Genomic DNA, 23,943 nt, shown 5'->3' with positions numbered 1-23,943 from the left:
ATTTCAAACCTGATGTTTGAAATCTTTGCCACTTGCTCAAAGAACAGTCTCCCTTTTTCTAATTGAATAACTGTTACGTTAGCTGCCATAGTGCATGAGGACTGTTATTAGAGGATGATGAGAGGCACACTTTTCTGATGGCTAATTTCAGGTCTTTGACAATCAAGTTGTAAAAAATCTGGAAATCTTGGATATCTGTTCTATCCCCTGTATGCAAATGAATTCTGGTCCATGATCGTTATTACCCTAATTTCTTTATCACAAGTTCTGACCCTTTTGCTCTCTTCTGTACTTTCTTTCATTTTTTTCCATCCTAAATCTATTTTTTGTCCCACATCCCCAGATTAACATTGGTTGTTCTTCCAAAGCAGTTTCTGTCTATACCCCCAGGGTCTGTGATAAAGTCCTCAGTCTCCTGTTTCAGCCAGTCTTTATCTCTGTCTGGGTTCCTCAGTGCCTCCACCATTTCCCATCAGTTACCCTCCAGTAAATCTTCCCCAGACTGTTAACTCCACCTTCAATGTCTCAAGTCATCTTTGTCCTATATGGATTCCTTAATATGTGCTTGGTATTATTTGATCACCTTCTTTAGGTCTTTCAGGTATGGATATACTTGGCTCTCATTATCAACTTTGTCTTTATTATAATTTTTTATTTCTTTCTTAACAACTCTTTGTTTCAGTACTACCTCCTGATATAGTGTGAGAGAATTTGTTCTCTTATGGTTTGTAAGTGGGAGATACTCTGGAATTACATAGTTGTCTGTAAACGTGAGTGCTGCAAGTTTTCATCTTCAAGTCAAGTTGTGTTTGTAGGATGGTTAGAGATTGAGATATGGCTTCCTAAGATGGCAGTCAATACAAGTGCTGTGATGTAAAAATGAACCCACAACAAAGTTCCCACATACTGGATTTTTTTTGAGAAAATCCAGGTTACACAGGGGAACAGTAGCATAAATGCTGTCTTTCTCACCACTAGAGTCTATGTGTGCCAAGCAATAGTTTGAAGTTTTCCTAATGAATGCCATTCTCTCCCAAAGGAAATAATATACTGTATGGCATCATACAATCTTTTTTTTTTTTTTTTTTAAAGTAGTATCATTATTTGCTATCCCTTCATCTTGTCAAATGCTTTTAAAGATATAAAAGATTTTGAATAATCTTTTCATATATTTCTTTGATAAAGCAAATTATGATAAAAAACTTATATTTTGCATAAGGTAAAGAATGAGAGGTTACTCTTTAAATTGTATACAAGTAACTATAGGCAAAATTAAACTTATATGTACAGGTCATATGTTTTAGTATTTTTTTGATCTAGCCTAGAAAATAAAATATAATAATTAAAAAATGTTGTCTTTTTTTACCTGCAAAGGAAAATTGAAAGCAACTTTTAAAAACTTCTCTACCTGGCTTGCCTCTAAGAGCTTTTCATAGCTTTTTTTTTTGCCTTACTAAAGACAGATTTGCACAGGATTCTCTGAGTAAGTCTAGGTGTCTTTTGTTCTGGCATATTACTTTAATCAATCTCTGTTACTGATGTTACATTTTCATATTTCTATTTAGATCATTTTCGTTCATTCTTTAGACTGATATGGTATCTGATGAGTATGTATCATGTTAGGAATACATGGGGGAGTAAAAGCAAAAAAGTTTGTTATAAATGTGATAAATTGAAATACAGAAGTTAAGTAGCTGGAATAGAGATTGACAGTAAAGTACTTAATTAAAGTAACTTGAAGTTGCAAATAGCCTAGAATGCTTTGCAAAATATAATTTAAAAACAAAAGGATGCTTTCCATGGTGACAGGGTGACTTGAACTCTTGATGAATTTGTAGTGTAAAGAAAATAAGCTTTGTTCAGAAGGATTTAAGTGAAAGAAGAATGGAAGAAGCTTCTTCTTCCATATGTATCATGTGAATAGTTGGCTTTTTGTGTTATTTGAATGGCTTGCCAGCAGCACTTTCCACTTGGGCCCTTAATCTTTTTAAACCAGTTTTCTCGGCCTCAGGGAGCACAGTGTACTCTTCTACATGTAACAGCCTAATCGGAGGCCCCAGTTCACTGCTCAAATGAATTTGGAGCAAACCAGAGAAAAAACTTTTTCAGCAATTCAGTTGGGACATACATAGTTGCCTGTCTGTGTTCAGTGTATTCAACTTCAAAGGATGAGATTTTAGATTAGGTGGTTTTTGTTTAATTAAGCTGCTTTGCCAAGAAGTAATAAGGTAACTCTTCAAGTAACTGTGCAAATTGCACATAAATATTTCTTTTCAGATCATAAACTCATTGCAGTTGAGCCAGAGATGTTTCTGCAGTGGTACCTTAGTGCCATGAATGTATGTGAGTGTCCTTTTACTTCTGTCCCATTTTGCCATGGGTGTTTCTTGAGCTCTGGTGTGCCTGAAGCTCATTGCTATCAACAGCAACCTTTTGTTTGTGTAAATAGAGGTTAGCATAGTCATTAGTGTGGCTGGATAATCACAGTTAGATAGCACTTTGTTCTCTTTTTTTTTTTGATACTTTCTCTTTTGCTGAGAACTGTGTGTGGTGCTAACGAAAAGCATAATGAGATGTGTGAACAACTGGCTGACAGTCAGGCCCAGAGGGTTCTTGTAAATGGGGTTATATCAGGCTGGCAGTGTGTCACTGGTGAGGTTCTCCAGGGCTCCACTTTAGGACCAGTCCTCTTCAGTATTTTCATAAACTATTTGGATGAAGGACTTGAAGGTTTTTTGAGCATGTTCATGAACGATAGCAAATGGGGTGGAGCAGTTGAATCTGTCAAGGGTGGTGAGGCCTTGCACGGAGATCTGAACAAATTAGACAGCTGGGGAATTGCCAACAATATGAAGTTTAACAAGAGCAAATGTCAGATTCTGCAGCTGGGAAGGGGCAATCCTGGTTGTATATACAGACTGGGGGATGAGAGGCTGGAGATCAGCCCTGCAGGAAGGGGTCTGAGGTTTCTGGTCCACAGCAAGTTGAACAGGAGCCAGCAGTGTGCCTTGGCAGCCAGGAGGGGCAACCCTGCCCTGGGGTGCATCAGGCCCAGCTCGGGGGAAGGGATTGTCCCACTCTGCTCTGCGCTGGGCGGCCTCACCGTGAGCACTATGTGCCACAATGCCAGAAGGACATAAAATTATTAGAGTGCCCAAAGGAGGGCTATGAGGATGGTGAAGGGTCTAGAGGGGAAGACAAATGAGGAGTGTCTGATGTCACTTTGGGTTGTTCAGCTCAGAGCAGAGCAGACTGAGGGGAGGATTGTGGTCTACAGCTTCTTCACAAGGGGAGTGGAAGGGCAGGCGCTGAGCTCTGCTCTCTGGGGACAGCGACAGGACCTGAGGGAATGGCATGGAGCTGGGACAGGGGAGGGTCAGGCTGGGGGTTAAGAAAAGTTTCTGCACCCAGAGGGTGGTTGGGCACTGGGACAGTCTCCCCAGGGCAGTGGGCATGGCACTGAGCCTGACAGAGTTCAAGAAGTGTTTGGACAATGCTCTCAGACATGTAGTCTGATTTTTTTTGGGTTGCCCTTTGGAGACTCAGGAGTTGGACTCAGTGATCCTTGTGGGTCCCTGTGGTTCTGTGATCTTAACAGAAAATTTAAGGCCTACTGATTTAGGTAATGCACTCATAGTTTCTAGCAGTGCTTGCTTCATACCTCATTCATAGTCAAAAGAAACATAGGTTTCAGAAACAAACACAAGATCTACAAGCTTATTAGTAAAAGAATACAAATAAAATAAGAGGCACAATAAGTTTGTTTTTGTGGAGAGATCTGTATGCTGCTGATCAGAACACCATGGAACTGATCAAACTCACAGTCTACTAACAGGAGATTTATCTTTAACTCTTAGAGAGAAAAGCAGTGTTCTGTGTATGATCTTATCTTCAAAAGTCACTTAACAATTTTGCTAACAATCAAGCCTTATATATATTCCTGTAACAAATGCTGGTGAATTTTATGAGGTAATTAACTTTCTTACCAGTATGTGAACTTGCTTGTTCAAGACTTTTTTTTTGATGAAGATAGATGGTTCTGCTCTTTGAGTTGCTGGTCTTTTCTTCACATCTGAGCCAGTTTTCTGAAGTGTGTAGCATCAGTTAGGTGTTGGAAATTCACGTTCCATTAACATATTTTCAGGTGTTTTGTGTTTTTCTTTTTAACAACTTGCATCACAGTAGCTAAAGCTGCATCTTCAGTGGGTCTTATCAAGTTTCTGTCTAAATCAGGTGGCATATTTTTTCATGTGAGTTGTTTTTTTTTTGTTCCATTTGCTATACCAGTATTCTCTCTGAGAGCAAGTGTCACCAGAAACAACTTTTTTTTTTTTTTTTTTTTTTTAAGTCTTTAGGATCATCTGTACTGTTACACTTCTGCAAGGTTAATAGTTTTTTAATTACTGGCTTATTTTGTTCAGGTGGACAGACTTGTGATGGAACTGGAACAGAGCCGTAACCTTAGCTGTACTATTGTACACATTGATATGGATGCCTTCTATGCAGCTGTGGAAATGAGAGACAAACCAGAGCTGAAGGAAAAGCCTATTGCAGTGGGATCAATGAGTATGTTGGTAAGGCCAAATGTTAAGCTAATATAGAAATCACTTGCATGAATTTCAAGCATAATAACATGCAATAGTAGCATCATATAATGACACTTATAAAAATAAATGTTATGACTGTGGAAAGAAATAAGAAATAGTAGATGAACTGTCTATTCTTATGCCATGTAAGCTGGATCTTATTTTTTGGTAGAAAGTGTACTGATAAAATTTTAAAGGATGTAAGCAGACAAAGGGGAAAAATCTGTATTAATTCTCAACCTTGTCAGTCTTTTTTGTGTGGAGTTACATGATTAGGACTTGATTATTTAACACTAAACTTAAGAGAGCAAAACTTGATAACACTGAACTTACTTCTTTTCTCCTAAGTCTACTTCAAACTATCACGCTAGGAGATTTGGTGTACGTGCAGCCATGCCTGGATTTATTGCTAAAAAGCTGTGTCCACATTTAACTATAGTACCATTAAACTTTGAAAAATACGGCAAAGTGAGTAAAGAGGTAAGTCTGGAAAATGAAAACACTCTAACCAAATATGAATGTACTTTGTTTTAGACTTTACCAGTTTAGATACCATAAAAAGTAGTAGTTTAACAGAACAGACAGACAGAATGTTTGGTTTAAATGTTAACTTAAATGTTGGTTTAAATGTTAAATTCTTCAGTGACATGGATTTGAACATAAGTTAAACAAAACATGGGTGCTTTTGGGACAGGAGATGTTTTTCATTATGTTCAACCCTGCTGCAGTTTTAATGAAATCAGTAGTGATAAAGATAGCAATCTTCAAAACTGTGTAATGAGCTAGTGGTACCAGTTGAGACCTGTTATTCTTAAAATTTCAAAATCATGGCATGTAATCTAATTATTAGGAAGCTGCATGTACATAAGCAACATAGAGGTAATAATTACATATAATATATAATCATTTAAAATGCTAATTACTGAAGAGAGAGGCCAAGAGCATTTTTGAGTTCAAGATGCAGATTCATTTGTCCTAAAAGAAGGAACTTAAAGTGCAAACGCTTAGGGAGAAAAGAAGTTGCATCTTGGTTGAATGCAAGTAGCTTTACTTAGAACAAGGAGAAATATTTAGCATACAAAAAAATTATGTTTAAACAAAAAAGGGAAAGAAAAGAAAAATATTTTGTAGATCTTAAATTCATGCATGTTACAAGTTCCTTCATTTCAATACAATTATGCCAAGATGTATTTATATATTTACTTTTATGAAGCCTCAATCTCTTTACATAAATTAAAGTAAGCTACTGACTAATTTTAGTTGAATTTGATTCTTCTCACTTCCATCTTCAGAAAGTGTGTATAAATATTACTCTTTCAGAATAGATTTGAACTTGGTAATAATCTTGGATCTCATGATACATGCTTCATTTGTTGCTTGGGGGTAAAATATTAAAAATTATAGTTGTTTTATGCTTATATTTATGTTCTTCTCTTGGGATTTGGATTGCAAACTAAATAAACTTTATTTTGTCATTAAAAGCTGAACAGTGAATCCTATTAGTAATCACGTGCAGAGAGATGAGGTGCACATGATCAAATGTTGTGATACCTAAGAATTTGGCCAAAACTGGTAAAGAAAACATGATGCAGTCAATTTTTCCTCCTTTTTTTTTAAAAAAAAAAAAAAAGTTGGAGAGGAAGGGAGAAGGGGGAAAAAGTAGAGATTTTATTCTGTTGAATTTAATATTTTGTCCTTTTGGAGGATGTATTCAGCATTAAAGATTTTATGATAAGTTTGCCAGTGGCACTGACCAGTGCTCTAAACCACTGGCTGTAACTTTCATTTGGATGTAATTTAAGACGTAGATTGTCTTATCTTATATATCTGATGTCTGACAGACAGTGCACAGATGGGTAAATCAGCTCGTGCTCATTCTGAGGTTCTGCTGGTTTCCTAGATCCCTGGAGTTTTGTTCAGGTGGTTACTGCAGTGGCTGTGAACCTGGTGTCTTGTCAAGAGCTTAGTCATTGAGCTTAGTGACCAATGCAGTAAAATACAGTGCTCTGACCCCCCATTCTTGCCTATGATTGATATCTTGCTACTTGAGAGAAATAGTACTATAATTTTTCTATTTCACAAAATTATTTGTTCTGTAAATGGTTTTAATATCAATTAGTCATCTTGAAGTTTCAGAGTACATCTGTTCACCTAATAGTTCTGTGTCAAAATCTGCGTTTACATCAACAAGGTTTTAAACTTTCTCTATCGTTTATGAAGGTTAGAGAAATACTGGCTGAATATGATCCCCAGTTTATGCCTATGGGCCTAGATGAAGCCTACCTGAATATAACTGAGCACTTGGAGGAAAGACTGAACTGGCCTGAAGATAAGAGAAGATTCTTTTTCAGAACAGAAAGCACTACTGAAAAGGGTATGCAAAATACTCTCTGTTCATGCATATAACATATGTTTCAGATAAGCTGTACCCATTAAAATACGTGTATTTAAGTCTGGATGTAATTTGTCCATGCACTGTCTACCTATTATTTGTTAGGTTACAGGTTAATTTCTGTACCAGTCACCTGTGCCATGTAATCTAATGATCTTTTGACTTAAGATCTAATGATCTTTTGATTTAAGGAGGTATAGAGTAAGTAAATTTATTGTTCTAATGTTAATTTGTAATTCACCAAAGTGTATTCTAGAATAGTACAGTGAGTCCTGTGCATCAGAAATATGAGAAATTGTTTGCAAAAACAGCGTGTGTAAGCTCTATTTACATGATTATACAAGACTAAAAATGTGTGAAGAAGCGAGCACTGCAGAAGTACAGTAATGCTTAAAATATGACTGGATCTCATATGGCTCTATAAGATGGAGTTGGATCCACACCCACAACTGTGTATCCAGTTGGGAATAATAAAAAAGGAGTCATGCAAGTAGTCAATTGAAGTCGATTGAACTGGAACATTTGTACTATCAATATTCAAAAATGATCCAGATAGCCATTAAGAGGATAATGAAGGATACTGTGCTGAAAAACATCAACTGAATAGAAAGAAACAAACCGGCATTGTCTTAACAAAACAAGTATCACTGATACATAGTCATGTGCTTCTTCATACTTCTGTAATCTGTGTTCTTTTGGAGCACATGCAACATGGGTTATGTGGAATTGTAATAGTAAAGTTTATAGAGTCTGACAAAGGCTTGCTGATGGTCCTTGTTCTACAATGACTGCAGCTGAGAAGCTTGCCAGTTTGCTCGTTCTAGAATCAGATATTCCAGAATTCTAGTATCTTTGGAAAATATTGAAGAAATTTGTGCAAAGGATTTTTATTTTCCACAAAAAGGAAGCATCTGGACTTCACTCTGATGAAACAAAAATAATGCCAAAATTGTGATGATTTTCTGCTGTTGCAGCAACAAGCCATTAAACCTTGATGATTCTCTGGAAATGAAGTCCAATCTCCTAGCCAATTGTTCCAGTCTCAGCCAAATTTAAATCATATTAAGAACAAAGCAGTTGTGTTTTCATTTGAAGAAAGGAGAGTCACAATGTGATCATTTTATTTAAATAATCATACATGTTTTTTTCAAACTGAAAAAATAAAATTGATAATCAACCCATTTTCATCAAAGCAGAAGGAAAATCAATGAAGTATGTGCTGTATATGGATGGATTAATTTGTTTGTTTTTCTGTGTAACCTAGATAAAGAGGATATAAATGTGTCTGGCAAACTGAATGAAGATGGATATTCTTCTTCACCTGTGCTGTTTGAAGACAACACTCCTCTGATGGATGACCACCCTGGACAAAAAGATCAGTCACTGGAAAATTCAATTGTCTTTGGAACTACTGCAGAGGAAGCTGTGAAAGAAATTCGTTTTAGGATTGAACAGAAAACTCAACTGACTGCTAGTGCAGGTATTCAAACACATAAATAATGCTTTCTATTTCCACGGTGTCTTCTACAGTCATCTCAGAGGGCATTACAAGCACAAGAAATAAGCATTGCCACAGTATTATGTTGCATAGAAATATGTCCCCTTTGAATGTCTGTAAAGACTGATTTTCAGGTTTTTCAAGAAATTTTATGGCTATCAAAGCCACTCCTATTTTTTTAATCATAGAAACAGTCATAACTTTATTGAATTAGAAGTACTGTAGAAGAAGTCACCAGGGGGTTTAGGAGCTAATCTTAGCACTGGTGGTACTTGTTTTAGTGCCTCCTGTAAGTTGTATCCATAAGCTTGTGGTTGTAATCTGTAACCAATTGCTAAATTGTTGTTAGTTTGAATATTAGATGCATATTGCTACTTCTAACAGTTTTCCCACACTGTTCCTTGCTTAATACAGTATTGAAATTCATTAAAAAGCTAGTTCTTGGAGAATTAGATGTATTGAAGTTAATAAAATATTCAGTAGCTTTTTAATATTTAACCATATCAGTTTTCTGTCTTTTGTCTTCAGACAACCTACCTGTAAATCTCAAATGTTGTGATAACTGTTGTGATGATAATCTGGATTAGATCCCTAATGAAAATAAAAAAGAGTATGTTCTTAGCAGTTGTGGAAGGCAAGGGAAATTTCAAACTAAGCAGAGGTAAAGGAATGGATAGTAGGTGGAAGCAGATGAAATGCCCTATGTGTTACTTCATGAATGGTGGCAAAATAATGTTGTTCTTCTGAAATGTTCTTATTTTTGTTCTTATGAAATTCTTGTCCTCTTCCTGAGGAGAAGTTCCTGTTTAGAAACCAGATACAGCTTTTATAAGTGCATCCGGGATTTTATGCCCCTAAACCAAAAATGGTTAGAAGGCTAATTGAAGAATACTGATAAGTGATAATAAAATAGAATTACTTCTGCCATCTTGACAATTATAACAAGAAGCAAATAAAACTTTAGACCACTAGGGCTGTTGTACAGTAATAGTGTTTTGTTTGCTAACCAATTCCATAGTTCATTTGTTGGGCCAGTTGTTTCAACAGAAAGGAGTAACACCTCCTTATTCCTTCTAAACAGCATCAGTGGAATCACAGAATTGAAGGAGTTGGAAGGGACCTCAAAAGATCACCAGGTCCAACCCCCCATAATGTTGTATCAGTTTGAAAACTTGAGACAGCTCAGTGTTGTGTAGTCATCTGTCTTAAAATGCTGAGAAGATGGGGCTGCATTCATTTCCAAACTGGCTGTCATAAAGGCCTTAAACTTTGCAATATTTATGCATTTTTAAATTCTAAATAATTTCAGCAGTGGTAGTCTGCAAAAGACTAGTTTGGTAAATTTTGCCAAAATTGCTGTAGTATTTTTACTGAGCTGTAAGAAAAAATCTCCATCACATTGAAGTTTATTATAACTATTGTTATAGGTATTTCCTTTGTCTTACTATAATCACCATCATAAAATTGTTCAACCATTTAGCTTGTGGTATTTTTAAAACACTTGTTATTTAATCCCTTGTGACTGATGACATGTGCATGTTTTGTTACCCTCACTGTCTCAAAATAGTAGGCACACTTTATCTGATACATCAAGTATGTTTAAACTACCATATGTATCTATGTTCTCACATTACAAAATTTTTTTGCTGTATTTTAACAAATCTTGTTATCATTAGTTACTGTTCTTTTGCATTTTCTGAATATGTAGGCTATTCTTGTGCTCTTAAATACTGAATTATTTAAATTTTGTCTTTTATTTTTTAAAAATGTTTTTTATTTCTTTGTTTTTAAGGAATAGCTCCGAATACAATGTTAGCAAAAATGTGCAGTGATCGTAATAAACCTAATGGGCAATGCAGAATTTCTCCAGAGAGACAAGCTGTGCTAGACTTCATAAAAGATTTGCCCATTAGAAAGGTAGGAGAAATCATGATGTTTATCATTATGTTCCTTTGTATTCTAAATGAAAGATTTTTCACTGAAGAAATATATTTTTCTAAGTAACCTGCCCAGTTGTGTTGATTTAATTGTTTTTGGTTTTGGACACACAAATGTAAAGTTTCCAATTTTAATGATTTTTTTTTTCCAGGTACCAGGCATAGGAAAAGTAACAGAGAAGATGTTAAAAGCACTTGGAATTGTGACTTGCTCAGAACTTTACCAGCAGAGGGCACTGCTTTCTCTTCTTTTTTCAGAAGCATCTTGGCGTAATTTCTTGGATATCTCCCTTGGGTTGGGGTCCACACATTTGGAAAAGTATGCTTTGTTTTTGTTTATTCTTTCCTGTGTTTACTGTTCCCTTGTGTGTGTTGCACACTGTACATTTTAAGACACATTTTATGACCAAAAAAAAAATTATGAATATTATGAATGTTTAATTGTATTCTTTTTAGGTCTCTGACAAACAATATTGTTATACTTATGGATAAGATAAAAAAAAAAAATGCTTTTAATGTTTAGCTGTTTAGTGTAACAGGAATGTCTAAAATATGAAATCCAAAACTCCTGTCGGAGAAGTAGTGAATAAGTGTATATCAAGAGATCGAGTCAGTATCATTTAGGATAACCTCAAAATTACCAAAGTAGCTAAAGAGAAATTAGTTATTTATCCAAAGCTGAGATGTTCAGTCCTGTTTCATCTATGAATATAACAGATATTGATTTTTTTTTTTTTATTAGGTGTTGTACAGTCTGAGAAATCTCCCACTGCATTTTTAAAAAAGTAATATAATAACAAAAGGAGCATGTCAGAAGCCAAGGTTATCACTGTTAAGGAAAACATATTTTTAATGTTGTGGTCTAAAAAAATTATTTTCTTTGTTTGACTTTTATTAGCAATAACTTGATTTCAGTGATTTTTAATGTGGAAAAAGCAAGCCCTTGACATATGAACATATGAGTTCTCAGCAAGTGGTTTGTCTTATAGTCATTGTCTTTGACAAGCTTTTATGAAAATCTAAGGATATCAAATTTGTTATTTCTGAAGAAGGAAAAAAAAATGAAAATAAAAGGACATACAAAGAAAATGCTCTAAGGATATCCTTAAATACAGAACCATTTTTAAGGGATGCTTAATTAAAACTGGAAGGAGGAGAAAAAAAAATGTATTAGCACATCACCTTTAGCATGAGCAGTAATTTAGACAGAATGCAAATTAATTCCTTGGATAAACAAATATTCAAATATGCATAGTATGTTTGGGATTTTAATAGCTGTACTTCAGTTATACCAAGGTGAGTTAGTATAGGATTTTTAGTTTTGTTGTTAAGTGTTTCCATCTGATAAGAGAGAGCAGATTTATTTTGTAAGCTATTAACTTTTACTGACATCTGATCTATGTCTTTGTTACCTCTTCAGTAGGTTATTTTATTAAAAATACATACATATATATCCTTTGTACTCTATCAAACTCAGTGTACAAGATTTGCAGAAAACGTTAGCATCCAGATTTTCTATAAACATTTGCTGTTGTTTATTGAAGTATGATCGGCTGTCTCAGAGTTTATTGAAAAGATAACAGTTTGAGGTAAAGTGAGTTTATTAATTTGTTTTTCTCTTTAAAGGGATGGAGAAAGAAAAAGTAGGAGCACTGAAAGGTACACCTTTTTAATATTGGAAAAAAAAAGTTTATTAATCACTAAACTTAATTAATGCCCATTAATGTATGGTTTTGTTAGCCATATAATTTCACTGTATATTTACATGTGTTAAAAAGCTCACCGTGTGTACACCAAGCTCACTACATCTGATTCAGGCTTTTTTTTTTCTTCCACACCCTTGGCTTCAGAATATTAGGAATTTACTCCTGTTAGTTTGTGTGTTTTCTTCTGTGTGTTTGTGTGTTTTCTTTTCTCCTCATCTGCTTCTCATGTTTTTAATGCTTCAAAGTAGTCTTTATGCCATAATGTAGGGTGAAAATACATAAGGGCTTTAATTTTTTGTATGCTTCCATTTAATGCCAACATTATCTAACAGCCTGCAGTCACGTAGATAGCAAGTCTAGTGTAATGCAGATTTGAAGGCGCTAATTTTGCATGGATAACTGAAATTGTTACATTCCCTAACTCTTAACTTCTTAGCAATGTAACTTCCGTTAAGAAGGGAATGTATGGCATTGTTTAAAAGTGGGCTTCTGGAAAGAAGTTCTTCTTCAAAGAGAATCTGCAGAGAGCTGTAATAATTATCTCTACACTCATCTCAGAAAAGCAGATAAGATTCATATTCTTATTGAGACAGAATAGTTTTGGGCAGCTTACGCACTGTAGGGTTTGGTTCCACCAGAGCTGATACATTTATAGCTGTAGTGTTGCTCTGGTTTGCAGGCTGACAGATAATCTGGGCAGTCTGTTGTACTTCTCTGGTTTTTCCTTCCTTCCATCTCCTGAGAGAGGTGGGTTTAGACTAGAGACATCAGTGGGCTGCCTGGAATATGGAACTAGTTTATATGGGGTGAAGAGATGGTCCTGAAAGAGCACTCTCTCTATACTGCCCCTTCCAAATTTACAACTCTTACAACTTCCCATATACTGCAGCCTTGCAATGCTGCATTGTTAATCACTGCATTGTTGCTGGTATAACTTCAGTTGCTCTTTGGATAATGGACCTAAAGTGAAATACTCAGCCTGCTAGTTTGGCAACATGCAAACATTCTTAGGAGAATGTGAATTATACTGGAGGATGACTTTGCAATGTGATCTTGTAAACTTGAATATAACTTTGAGACATGAAAATCAGTGTAACTATAGGGACTTTACACTCATAAATATAAATAAATGTCAACCCTGGCATGAAATAGTGTATCTGTGAGACTTTTCCAAAACTATCTGACAGCTTTAAGTTTTGATTCCAACTTCACTTGAAACCACTGCTCACTGAAGGTGTTGCTTTTCCTTTTGTGTTATTCCTAAAAAGCAGATGAATTAATAAAAAATAATACCGTAATTCCCCTGATGAGAAGCAAAGACAGTTAGCAACATATTTGGCAGAAAGCTAGTTTTTACTCCTCTATAGCTATCCATAATTATTGTAGCTGGCATCTTTTTCTTAGCATCTGCAATATTTATTTCTGACACTTGGCTCTGATGCTGACTTTCTAATCCTTTCTTTCTTGTGATGTTGCACAGCAGTGTACAAAGGAGATTACATACAAATTACTTGGCTACCTCCATGAATTCACAGTTGGTGTTAGTATTCTCCCTTGCAAATACTTAAGTATTAATGACCTTGAATCTTACACATTTTCAACTACTGCATGAAAAGTTGATCTGCTGAATTATTTCATTATTTGAAGGGTTTGGAAATATTTTGAGGCACATAAATGAGCATAAATCTTTTTGTACAATATTTTTATTAATATTAATTTTTCCTTCTGAGGAAACTCAAAGGAAATTCAATCCAACTCTTCTAATGTAGATTTGTTTAACTGTTCAAGAAAACTTTTTAGATGGCAATCACTGAACAAGCTTTAAAATTCATTCTGAAAAAGACTTTACTTTTATCTTAGGACATTCAGTGAAATTAACACAGCAGAAGATCAATACAGCTTGTGTCAAGAACTCTGCAGAGACCTTGCTCAAGAGTTACAGAAAGAGGGACTTAAGGTATTTATTGTTCTGTTTACTGGTAAAGGGACAACACTTTGCACTCAAGCTGATAAAAGGTAGTATTAGCATGAATGCTTTCATCAGGATCATACCATGCAATCTATCATCAGAAGATTAATTTATTTAATTTGCAGATAGAATGTGTTAGACAGCATTTTGAGTTTGTTAGATGGCTGTGCTCTGGTCAATCATGTAATCCTAGTGTATCTAAAACACTATGTTTCCCTCGTGTCTTCATGTAGGATCCAATCAATGGTAGTCTAGTTTAAAGAGCTCACGTCCCAAACTTGGAAGTGATTTATTCATACCATTAAGTGGTATGAATGGTACGAACAGCACTTGTATTCCTTCTCCCAAGTTTCTGTTTTTTTTTTTTTTTTTTTCTGGAAAGAACAGTTCATATTTCCCATAGAGGTTTTCATGGTAAACCAAGGAATAACATTTGAGACCTGAAAGAATTCTTATTAGTCCTCTTCTGACATAAAATATTCTCAAAAAATGTTAGGTTAAGAGGGAAATTAAAAAAAGAACAACAAAGTGATAAGCTTGCAAAGGCACCAGAGCAAAAGGAGTGCTGTTTATTTGCATTTGGATGGACATGCTAAGTAACACAAACATTTTTGAAGGTGTTGCCAGGGGAATATCTGTGCTATACATAGATGTTGTGTGTTGGTTTGCTAGCACAATGGGGGAGGAAGTTTTCAGTGGATCCTTAATTGGATATCACTTATACATCCTTAATAGTTTTCCCAGAAAAATTAAGATATCTGGCACTGAAAGTTTCCAAGTGAGGAAGTAATTTTTGGTTGACAGAATAGAAGTTGTGACTGTAGCCAGAGCATGAAATCTATTGAACAAGAGCTGTTGGCAGATGGTCTGCCAGGGACCGTTGCCAAATGACCCAGTTTAGAGAATCTGACTTTGGCAGCAGTTTAACAGCAAGTGCAAAATCTTACAGTCAAATTTTTGGCAGTACCCCTTGCTGTACACAGATATTCACAAAGTCTTGACTATGGCTTTAAGATGCTTACATAGATGCTACATAATAATTGTTTCTGTGCCATATACTATATGTGTAACTTTTTTTTTTTTCTTCATAGGGTAAAACTGTTACCTTGAAGCTAAAGAATGTGAACTTTGAAGTAAAAACAAGAGCTTCAACAGTGCTGTCCTCTGTTTCTACTGAGGAGGAAATATATGCTGTTGCTAAGGAGTTGTTAGGAACAGAAATTGATAGCGTTGCTCCTCAACCTTTAAGGATAAGACTTATGGGTAAAACTCTTCCTTTTAAGAACTAGATCTTATTATGAATCAAAGTAATAGACTATACTCTAAAGTAAAACTGTTGTAAGTGGTTTTACCCTTTCTCCATTACCCTAGTGTTTTTTGCAAAGTGAAACAGCTTTGGAGTGCTGAATAGTGATTAGAATGTTTTGCTAATTGAGGTTCTACCTTTCTTACCACCTGATAGCCTTGGAACAACATACATGCTGACATGAGAGAGAATCTTACTTCATTGCAGTTGTTAATTCTGCTGCCTTAAAAAAATCTGCTTTGCACTACAGCAGCAATTAGTTCCTATATGTAACCTCCTTCAGAAACGAACGTTTTAAATGAAAGTGCTTAAATTTAAAGGTACCATGTTCTGAAAGAAATTTGAAAAATTCTGCCAGAAGTAAACTCTGTGTTTTGAATCTAAGACCTGTACATTTCAGGTGCTTATATATTCTCTTGTTTGAACCATTTAGTGTTATATAAACCATAGTTGTAGTATCAGAATGTGCTGAAGAAAAAAAAAAACGGATGTGGAAACCTGATGCAAAACTGTCTTTCAGACTGAATCCTGCATAACTGTTAAGTTTATAGCCTCACTTTATGGTGCAATTAGTTAACACTTTGTGGGTATTGAAATTCATAATAATGTTGGGTAGGTTTACAGGTCTGATAAAATTGTGTGGACCATGTGATCCATTGTTAGCATTTGCAAGTACTATAGTTTCTGTTTAGAGGAAAAATGCGTTTTTATTGAGTGGTTGCATACATCTCAAAAATGTTAATTATCAATTTTTCATAAAATTGGTATTATAATGTATAACTTTGTTTTTCATCATTAGGTGTACGAGTATCAGGATTTCTAAGTGAAGAAGAGAAGAAATACCAACAAAAAAGCATTACAAGCTTCTTAAAATCAGGGAAAGGAAATGGTTTTCTTAGGCTTCAGCCAGGAAAATCCAACCATGAAAATTTCACAAAAAATTCAGAAGCATCTTCCAGAGAGAGTTTTTTTGATAAAAAGCGAGCTGCAAGGCAATTCAAATGTGATAATGTTGTTCCAAATGAAAACGTAGGTAAGCAGCTCTTTCATGATATAAAATCAACAGCAAATTTTGTGGAAGAAACAAACAAGATCACAGACTTACAAAATTCCGATGTGTGTGAGATCTTCACCTGCCCTGTTTGTTTTGAGGAGCAAAGCAGTACTAATTTGGAAGAGCTTAATAGGCATATTGATGAGTGCCTTGCTGGGAGTCATGTTAAAGATACTGTGAAAATATCAAAGAATGACAATTCAAGAGAAGATACACTTAACTTTTTTCCACATTGTAAAAATGAGAATGTTGAAGCCTGTAAAAAAAATAAAATGAATCAATTAGGAGGAACAGGCCAATCAGCAAGTGCACCTGACAACTCTGCTAGCAATTGCACAGAGAGATTCACTCAGATAATATCTGATAAATCTCACAGAGAAAGACAGCCTGGTGATCTCAGTGCTACTGCTAGAAACGCATGTATAAAACAGTGTCTCTTTCCCAAAAGAACTTCACAAGAGGATGGAGAACATTTTGGAGAGACAGAACATACAGAAGAAACTAGTTCATCCTGTTACTTTGAAGCCAAAGAAGACAATGTTCTTGTTTGTCCAGTTTGTAATTCAGAACAGAAAGCCACCAGTCTTATGTCATTTAACAGACATGTAGATGTCTGCTTAAATAAAGGCATTATCCAGGAGCTGACAGAAAAAAATAATTGTCCTGCTAAGACTCGTGATATGGAAAATTTAAACAGAGCTGGTGAGTATGCACATTAAGATGGATTTGGTTATTCAAATTATCTTCCTGTGTAATGGCAATAATTTGGGAGTGGTACACTTTGAGCTTTTCAGGACTTGGATGTTTTTACAACAAGCTAATTGGAGTAAGGTCTTTATAAGAGAAAACACTTCTGTTTAAAAAATATTAAATCAGTTTTTCTGATAAACTAGCATTATAAGAGAGGTAGCTACACAGCGCATCCTCATTTGTAGCAATGGTAGCACAGGAATTACTGATCATCTCTGTGAATGCTGTGTCTGTTCTCTCTCCCTCATCATAATCAGAACGGTGTTTGTAAGCCCACAAATATTTAGGTGAAAGTTAGTGAAAATATTTTTAATCTGGATCATTTAAGAGATTTAGTTGACAAAATAGTTCCATTTATGTACTAGCAAAAACAAGTTGTGAACTAAACCATAAAGGCAAGAAGTTGAAACCAAGCTTTTCATCCTCTTTTTTTTTTTTTTTTTTTTGATGAGGGGTTAATCTTTGGCCAGATTGTAGGACACATGGAGTTATTTAACTATCTGCTTGAAGTACCTTGTTCCTAATTTAACTTGGGAGCTTTATATCAGGAAATGCTAGAACACAGTTAAGAATTACAGTACAAATATTTTACAAAGCAAATTTCAGAAGTAGTATTGTTTTACATGTGCAAACAGACTATTTTAAATGAAGTCTCCTATTGGCAAAGATTTTTTCCCCTACAGGATAAAGAAAAAAATAGTTTGCAATAACCACCTTGAAAATCAACTCCATTATGCTAAAATATTTCTGAAAACTACAAGGTTCAAGTTAATCACTTAGAATTCAATAAATTAAAGTGTTTTGTTTTTCCCTCTTAAAAAAAAAAAAGAAAGTTAAGAGAAATTACAGTACTTAAACTGCAGATAATAAAATGTCATCTGCACCTTAACACAAATTCAGTTTGGGTAGTATCAGAAAAAAAAAAATGGGAAGAAAAAACCTCATCCAAAACTGTTCTTTTAAATGTTCTGCTATGTATGTAACTTCTGCATCATTCTTTCTTTACTAAAATAATTTATTTTGGTTGTTCCCAATTACTCTTCAGGAGCTTTAAGCAGAGGACCGCAGTGCACAAATCCATTGCAAGGAACAAAAAGGTAAGGGTATTCTGGAAACTGAGTACTCAACTCATATTTTAAAATAATCAAGTTTAAAAAAAATCCGTGTTAAAGTTGTATAAATGTATATTTTTCTTTTTTTTTTTTTTCTCTGTATAGGTCTGGATTAACAACTTCACAGTCAGTATCGAAAAAAGCCAAGTCAAGCAATTCCAAGCATACAATTGAAATGTTTTTTAAATGACTGTGTGACATCATCCTCCATATGAAGTATTTCATAGCATTTTAAGACTGAAAATTAATTTAGCATTGGTGGTAGGCTGGATTCATGTAGAATCTAGCTGGATTCACACAGGAGCCATTGCATACCTGTGATGCCTGTGCAAAAAGAATATTATGTTTGAAGCTGAAGAAGAGATACAACTGAGGTCATTCAATTATTTTGAAAAAAAAAAATATATATTTTTTTCAGTTTCTGAGAATTGAAATTTGCTAGCACTTTGTTTATACTGAATATGTAAAACTTTGTTAGAGTCAACAGCAGTCTCATGAATTGCCTTTGCAATGGAACAGGTTTATTAGAGCTGCCATGGAGAAAGTCTGCAGGGCAAGCTCCCAGGAAAGTAGGAGTCATTAGCTAGGGTGCTACATGGTGCTTGCTGATGGCCCTTTACCTAGATCTGGCCTGCCATCCTCTCTGCAAGGCAGAGAGTTGGACATGGCAAAATTAATTTGTGTTACTAGCTGTGTGATAACACAAAAGAGCTGAGTTGCTTGATTTCAGATCTTGTGAATGTCTGATTTGTCAGTGGACACAAAAACTGATTAGTCTTGCAGCTTCAAAAAAAAAGATCGATATTTCAGGGCACGGTCAAGCTTTCATTGTTGTCACTGAAAATGACTTCAGTAAGAGGTGACGGACCAACCGTAAAGAGCTTACTGTGGTGAGGTGCCGGATGACTTCGCTGATACTAAAAATATTAATAAACCAGATGATGGAAAAAGGATGTCTTCAAAGAAAGTCAAACAAAGGCTGTTTGATCCTTGTCCTTTCCAAGGAGACTGAGAACTTCAATTTTCTTTTCAGTCGTTAAATTGGTACCTGTCAGTGGGACTAAATTTACTATAAGTAAATATGTAATAATAATAATATGAGTAATTTATAAATATACAAGATGCTGAAATGAAGAAAACTTATTGTTTAACTATCTTTATTTATAATTATTTTTTATTTTTGAATACATGATATTTTATGAATATACGTATGTAAGGAGGAAACTGTAAAGTGCAAATACTTAAAGTACTCTGTATAGATATTCTGTTTACACCAATATGCTTAAATGTAGACATTTTATGATAATAATTTATGATGATAGCTTTCTTAGAATTTATGCAATAACAAACCTTTGATGAAATATATTTTTTTAAATGGGATAATCTTTAAAATTGCTACAATAGAAGTGTCTATCCTGTTGCTTAACTTTATGGGTATTACTTTGGGGTTTGTATGTTTTTTAAAACAAACAAATGTCTTCCCTGGTATGCTCAGGCTAAGTTCAGAATGTACTTTTTCACTTTCAAACTTGTTGGAATGATTTCACTATCTCCACCTGCTCATCTTTGTTTGCCAGATGCCACTGTACCTGCAGCTCTGTTATTTGAATTCAGTGCTCTCTAATCTGCTTTGGGCCAAATTAGTTGATCTAGTTCAGACTACTCCGTAGGCTGAGACAGTCAACTTTGTCTAAACAAGGTCAATGAGCAATCAGCATTTAGCTGTTCTGCTGACAGAGGTGGGAGCTGGAAAGTTCTGGTAGGGAAGACATAAACGCAACAGAGGGAGCAATGACTTAAGCTACCACTGCAGTTTAGATAGTGAGCACCTGTCCTTCTATTGATTTAAATCTCTCTAATTCAATAAAGTGTAGAATCTGAATGTTATCTTGTCATTGTGTGCATATGTTTAAAATTTGTAATTTTACATGTGCATTACTCAGCAAAAGAAGGAAACACCTTTATGTGCTTGAACAAATGAAGCTTAAAGGATTGGCTTAGCCTGGGAAGTGGTTTTATCATTTGTTCTAAAAAAGGTGTCATAGATTTATCTTTGAATATCATAATGTTAAAATCATGGAGTATGTTAAAGTTAATATGGAAATAAAGCTCACATTATAATTCTAAAGCCAGGAATGTCTTGTTTTTTGAGATGTGTATAAAATACACTTTTTTGAAAGGTATTTGGAAAGGTATACATTCTGTATGTATACAGAAAGTGGCTGGTGAGATTCTTCTAATGTTTTCCATCTAAAGCATCTTTGTAACTCAGAACTGTATTTTATATTCTTTGTGATTTCTTATACCATGTTTATTACTGTTTTTATCTGAAGAAGTCCTTCAGTTCAGGATTAGAAGCTTCTGTGATGTGTTTTTTTTCTTCCGAGTTCTTGTGGGGAAAACTATGTAAGCAATATGTTTGTTCTGGATTTTTCTGTCACTGTTATTCTCTATTGGTAATAACTTAACTTAACTTTAACTTAAAATCTGCTTTCATTAGCATCTGGAAAGTCTTTATAGCTTGCCTGTGTCTAACAATTTGTGAAGTATTTCCTTTGAGAACCATTCCATACTTGCTGCATTCACAGTCCTGAAACACATGGATGCTCTAGGATGGCTGCAGATGAGAATTTGTCGGTAGTGTAGACTTCTCTGATCTTAATGTTCTTCTGTCCACCACTTCTGAGGAAAAGAATGTGGGCAGCATATGCTTTGACCAAAGCATTTATTTGCAGGGAAGGAGTAAGTTTTGCTATAAGTGGGACAGACACAGAGATGACTCTCAGAACAACTTGCTTGAGTTTATCTTGTAAATCTCAGCACCTAAAAATTTAGACTATAGAGTAGCATTCTCCTATATAATGTTTCCTGCTGTCGTAGTATCTTTATTCACTCACGGGTTGTGAAATACTTGTATACAGAGTGTCTTACTGCCAGATGTCACAATGACCCATTTTGTTTATTAGTTGTCTGGCCTGGGTATCTCAAAATCTTTATTGCTGGAAATGTACCTGATAGGAATACATAAATACTTTTGGGTATGACATTTTGTTCTTAAAGTTGCTGAAGTTCCACTTTGAAGTGGCAGTAATTCTACAGGTGGGAACATCAGCAGCGCAGAGTTTGGGCTTGGATTGCTCTGCCATTAACTTGATCCATTTTGGCGTTATTACAGAGTTTATCCTCGTCTCTGTCTCACATTGCAGTATGTATATCCAAGCAAGAGATTGTATCACTGGAGCTGTCAAGGATCATACTGCCTGCAAAGTGAGCCTAGGGGAGCAGCCTGCAGATGCCCGAGTTTGTTGTCCAGCTGGTGTTCTGAGGTATGGTTCTGCCATACCTTTGCTTTTTTCTGTTTGTGTAAGTGGGCACCTGTTGAGACTGGGCCTCCTTGCTTCATTGTTCTAAGCAGTACTTCTAAGGAAGAGCAAGCTGCAACAGGTAGCTGTAACCATAAGAGATGAAGAGAGGAGTGAGCACAACTGCAAGGCACTGTGGGTGCCCAGGCCAACAATTTGTGCACCACGTAAAAGTGAAGGAGATGTTCCAATAGTCCCTTTGTCCACACTTTATTATGGATTCTGCACCAGCCTTTTATGCAGGTTGCTGTGGGGCCCTTTGAAAGAGTCAAGGAAGTGGGTAAAGAATTTGTATTTGCGAAGTCTGAGAGCATAAAATATAGCTGTACTGGGACAGGTAGGAGAACACGGACATGCTGTGAAATAAGATTATCTGATAGTAATTAGAACCTGGAACTGACAGCTGTTTTTACCAGGCTATATGTAAAATTATGGTCCTGTTTTAAGGATTCATGTTTCCTACTTTAGGCCAGTTGTGTGAGATGAACCGAGTAATTCAAAAGTTGTGCCATTTTGAGAAGGAGGATTAATGTTCCGAACAAGGGTCTGTATTACCAGCCCAGTCATCACACAGAAATAAACCTCTTCCTCTTAAGAAGTTACACTGGAATGTTTGACTCACAGGAAGCAAGTAAAAGTGAAATCTCTATGATTCAGCTATAGCTAAAACAGTTGTTTGTTCTTTCTAATCTGGGTTTGTTTTCACACTTTGTTTTATTTATTTATTTATTTATTTATTTTAATTTTTGGCTGAATAACATTTATGTACTGCAAGTACTGACAAAAAAAAAAATTCGTCTAGTTAGTTCAAGGTGTATGCGACTCTATTAAAGATGTTCAAAGGTGAAGAGAGCTGAATTATGCTCACACAGTGTCACGGTCTTTTCTGCTTCTCCGGCTGGGGGTGCACCCGAAGCTGGGAGGGGACACAGGGCTGCCATTGCTCGGGGACTGGCTGTGATCAGTCAGCTGGTGGTGAGAAATTGAGTGGTGCATCGCTGCTTTTGGGTATTCTTTCCCTTTTAAAATTTTATTTCCCTCCCCTCCCTTCCATATTAAACTTATTTATTTATTTATTTCCCCCCCTCAACTCTCTCCCTCGTTCCAGTGGTGGGAGGGGTGAGGGAACAGCTGTGTGCTCTGCTGAGCTGCCTGCTGAGTTAAACATCACCAGACTTTGCTTGATGGACAAACTTTTGAGTTGTTCAGGTTAAATTTGCTGTGGACACAAGTAATCTGAGAGGTTAAGACTGTAATTTAATTACAAAAAAAAAGAAAAAAAGAAAATTATAGTGAAGGAACTCTATGTCTTCAATTGTGTAAGGCAGAGGAATGATAGTTCTGTGTTCTTTGGGCTACTTTTCTGATATTTTATTTTAAATGTCAGCAGTAACAGACACTAATTTTAAAGTAAAATTTAACTTAGTCACTCACATTAAAAGCAATTTTTATGCCCTATTTCAGGTAATGATTACCTACATGAAATGAAAAAATCCGTTTAAGCAAACCAAGGTAAATATCGATCTGGAATTCAAGACAAACAGAATTTTCTGATTAGATAGATTATGTCAGTTCACTAAAACTGAGCCTTTGGTGATGTAAATACTGATTGATTTTGCTAGACCTAGACAAAGATGAGCAACAGTGTTGTCTGCGTGAAAATTAACTGAAAGTCTTGTGACTGGATTAATTACAACTGTTTCTGCTACAATGTGCACATTTCTGCTCAGATTCCTGCCAGAAGCGCCCCGGTCTCTTGCATCCCCAGAGCATGCCATGCTTGCGGGGGTGTCTGCGATCCACTAACCTTGTCCTAACACAGAATAACTTTGAGAGCAACAAAAGAGCCTCCTGGAAAGGCCGAATCTGGTGGAAGCTGGGCTGATGTGGCCGGGCGATGGTGTGCTGCTGCCTGCAGCCTGGCTGGGTGTGCTTGAGTCAACTCAGAGCCTCAGGAACCGGTTTTTCGGTGCAGCAGGGAAAACACACCCCAGGCACCTCCCTCGGCAGCAGGCATGGGGCTCCTTCCCTCAGGGGAGGAGGAAGAGGAGCTGCCAGCCATGATGAAGGGGCTGAGCCACCTGTTTGGTGCCAGGGAGGATGTGATGCATGGAGAAGCGGCGGCCAACCACAACAGCTGTGAGTGTGTGGGGACTGACGGGAGGTCTGGCTTCCACGCAGTGACCCCTGAGCATTGTGCTGGGAAGCGAGGAGCTGTCGGTGTGAGATCCCGAGTGGGGTTTGGTGCATCCATCTTCCAAGAGACAGCGT

The 23,943-nt window shown here is 35.9% G+C and overlaps 2 protein-coding genes across 9 annotated transcripts in view; both read left to right on the top strand.

The window, feature by feature from the left end:
- POLK (DNA polymerase kappa) overlaps nt 1-20,438 on the top strand; it is a 35,131-nt gene extending 14,693 nt beyond the window's left edge. For all 5 annotated transcript variants that reach the window (XM_068667504.1, XM_068667506.1, XM_068667505.1 and 2 more), the window contains 12 exons: nt 4,422-4,574; nt 4,935-5,066; nt 6,807-6,960; nt 8,243-8,458; nt 10,269-10,393; nt 10,566-10,732; nt 12,040-12,072; nt 13,980-14,076; nt 15,180-15,351; nt 16,194-17,150; nt 18,244-18,295; nt 18,416-20,438. In XM_068667504.1, coding sequence (XP_068523605.1) covers nt 4,422-4,574; nt 4,935-5,066; nt 6,807-6,960; nt 8,243-8,458; nt 10,269-10,393; nt 10,566-10,732; nt 12,040-12,072; nt 13,980-14,076; nt 15,180-15,351; nt 16,194-17,150; nt 18,244-18,295; nt 18,416-18,500 — 2,343 coding nt within the window. In that variant the 3' untranslated portion in view covers nt 18,501-20,438. The remainder of the gene's footprint in view (nt 1-4,421; nt 4,575-4,934; nt 5,067-6,806; nt 6,961-8,242; nt 8,459-10,268; nt 10,394-10,565; nt 10,733-12,039; nt 12,073-13,979; nt 14,077-15,179; nt 15,352-16,193; nt 17,151-18,243; nt 18,296-18,415) is intronic.
- A 2,694-nt stretch (nt 20,439-23,132) lies between these two features.
- Nucleotides 23,133-23,943, top strand: part of ANKDD1B (ankyrin repeat and death domain containing 1B) — a 28,599-nt gene continuing 27,788 nt past the window's right edge. The window contains exon 1 of one of the 4 annotated variants that reach the window (XM_068667518.1): nt 23,133-23,811. In XM_068667518.1, coding sequence (XP_068523619.1) covers nt 23,688-23,811 — 124 coding nt within the window. In that variant the 5' untranslated portion in view covers nt 23,133-23,687. The remainder of the gene's footprint in view (nt 23,812-23,943) is intronic. The other 3 variants (XM_068667519.1, XM_068667517.1, XM_068667520.1) reach the window with 3 other exon arrangements.

Source organism: Anas acuta, chromosome Z (assembly GCF_963932015.1).
Source record: "Anas acuta chromosome Z, bAnaAcu1.1, whole genome shotgun sequence".
NCBI classification, from domain to species: Eukaryota; Metazoa; Chordata; class Aves; order Anseriformes; family Anatidae; genus Anas; species Anas acuta.
Note: the sequence above shows the minus strand (reverse complement) of the source record. Positions and strands in the feature narration are given on the sequence as shown.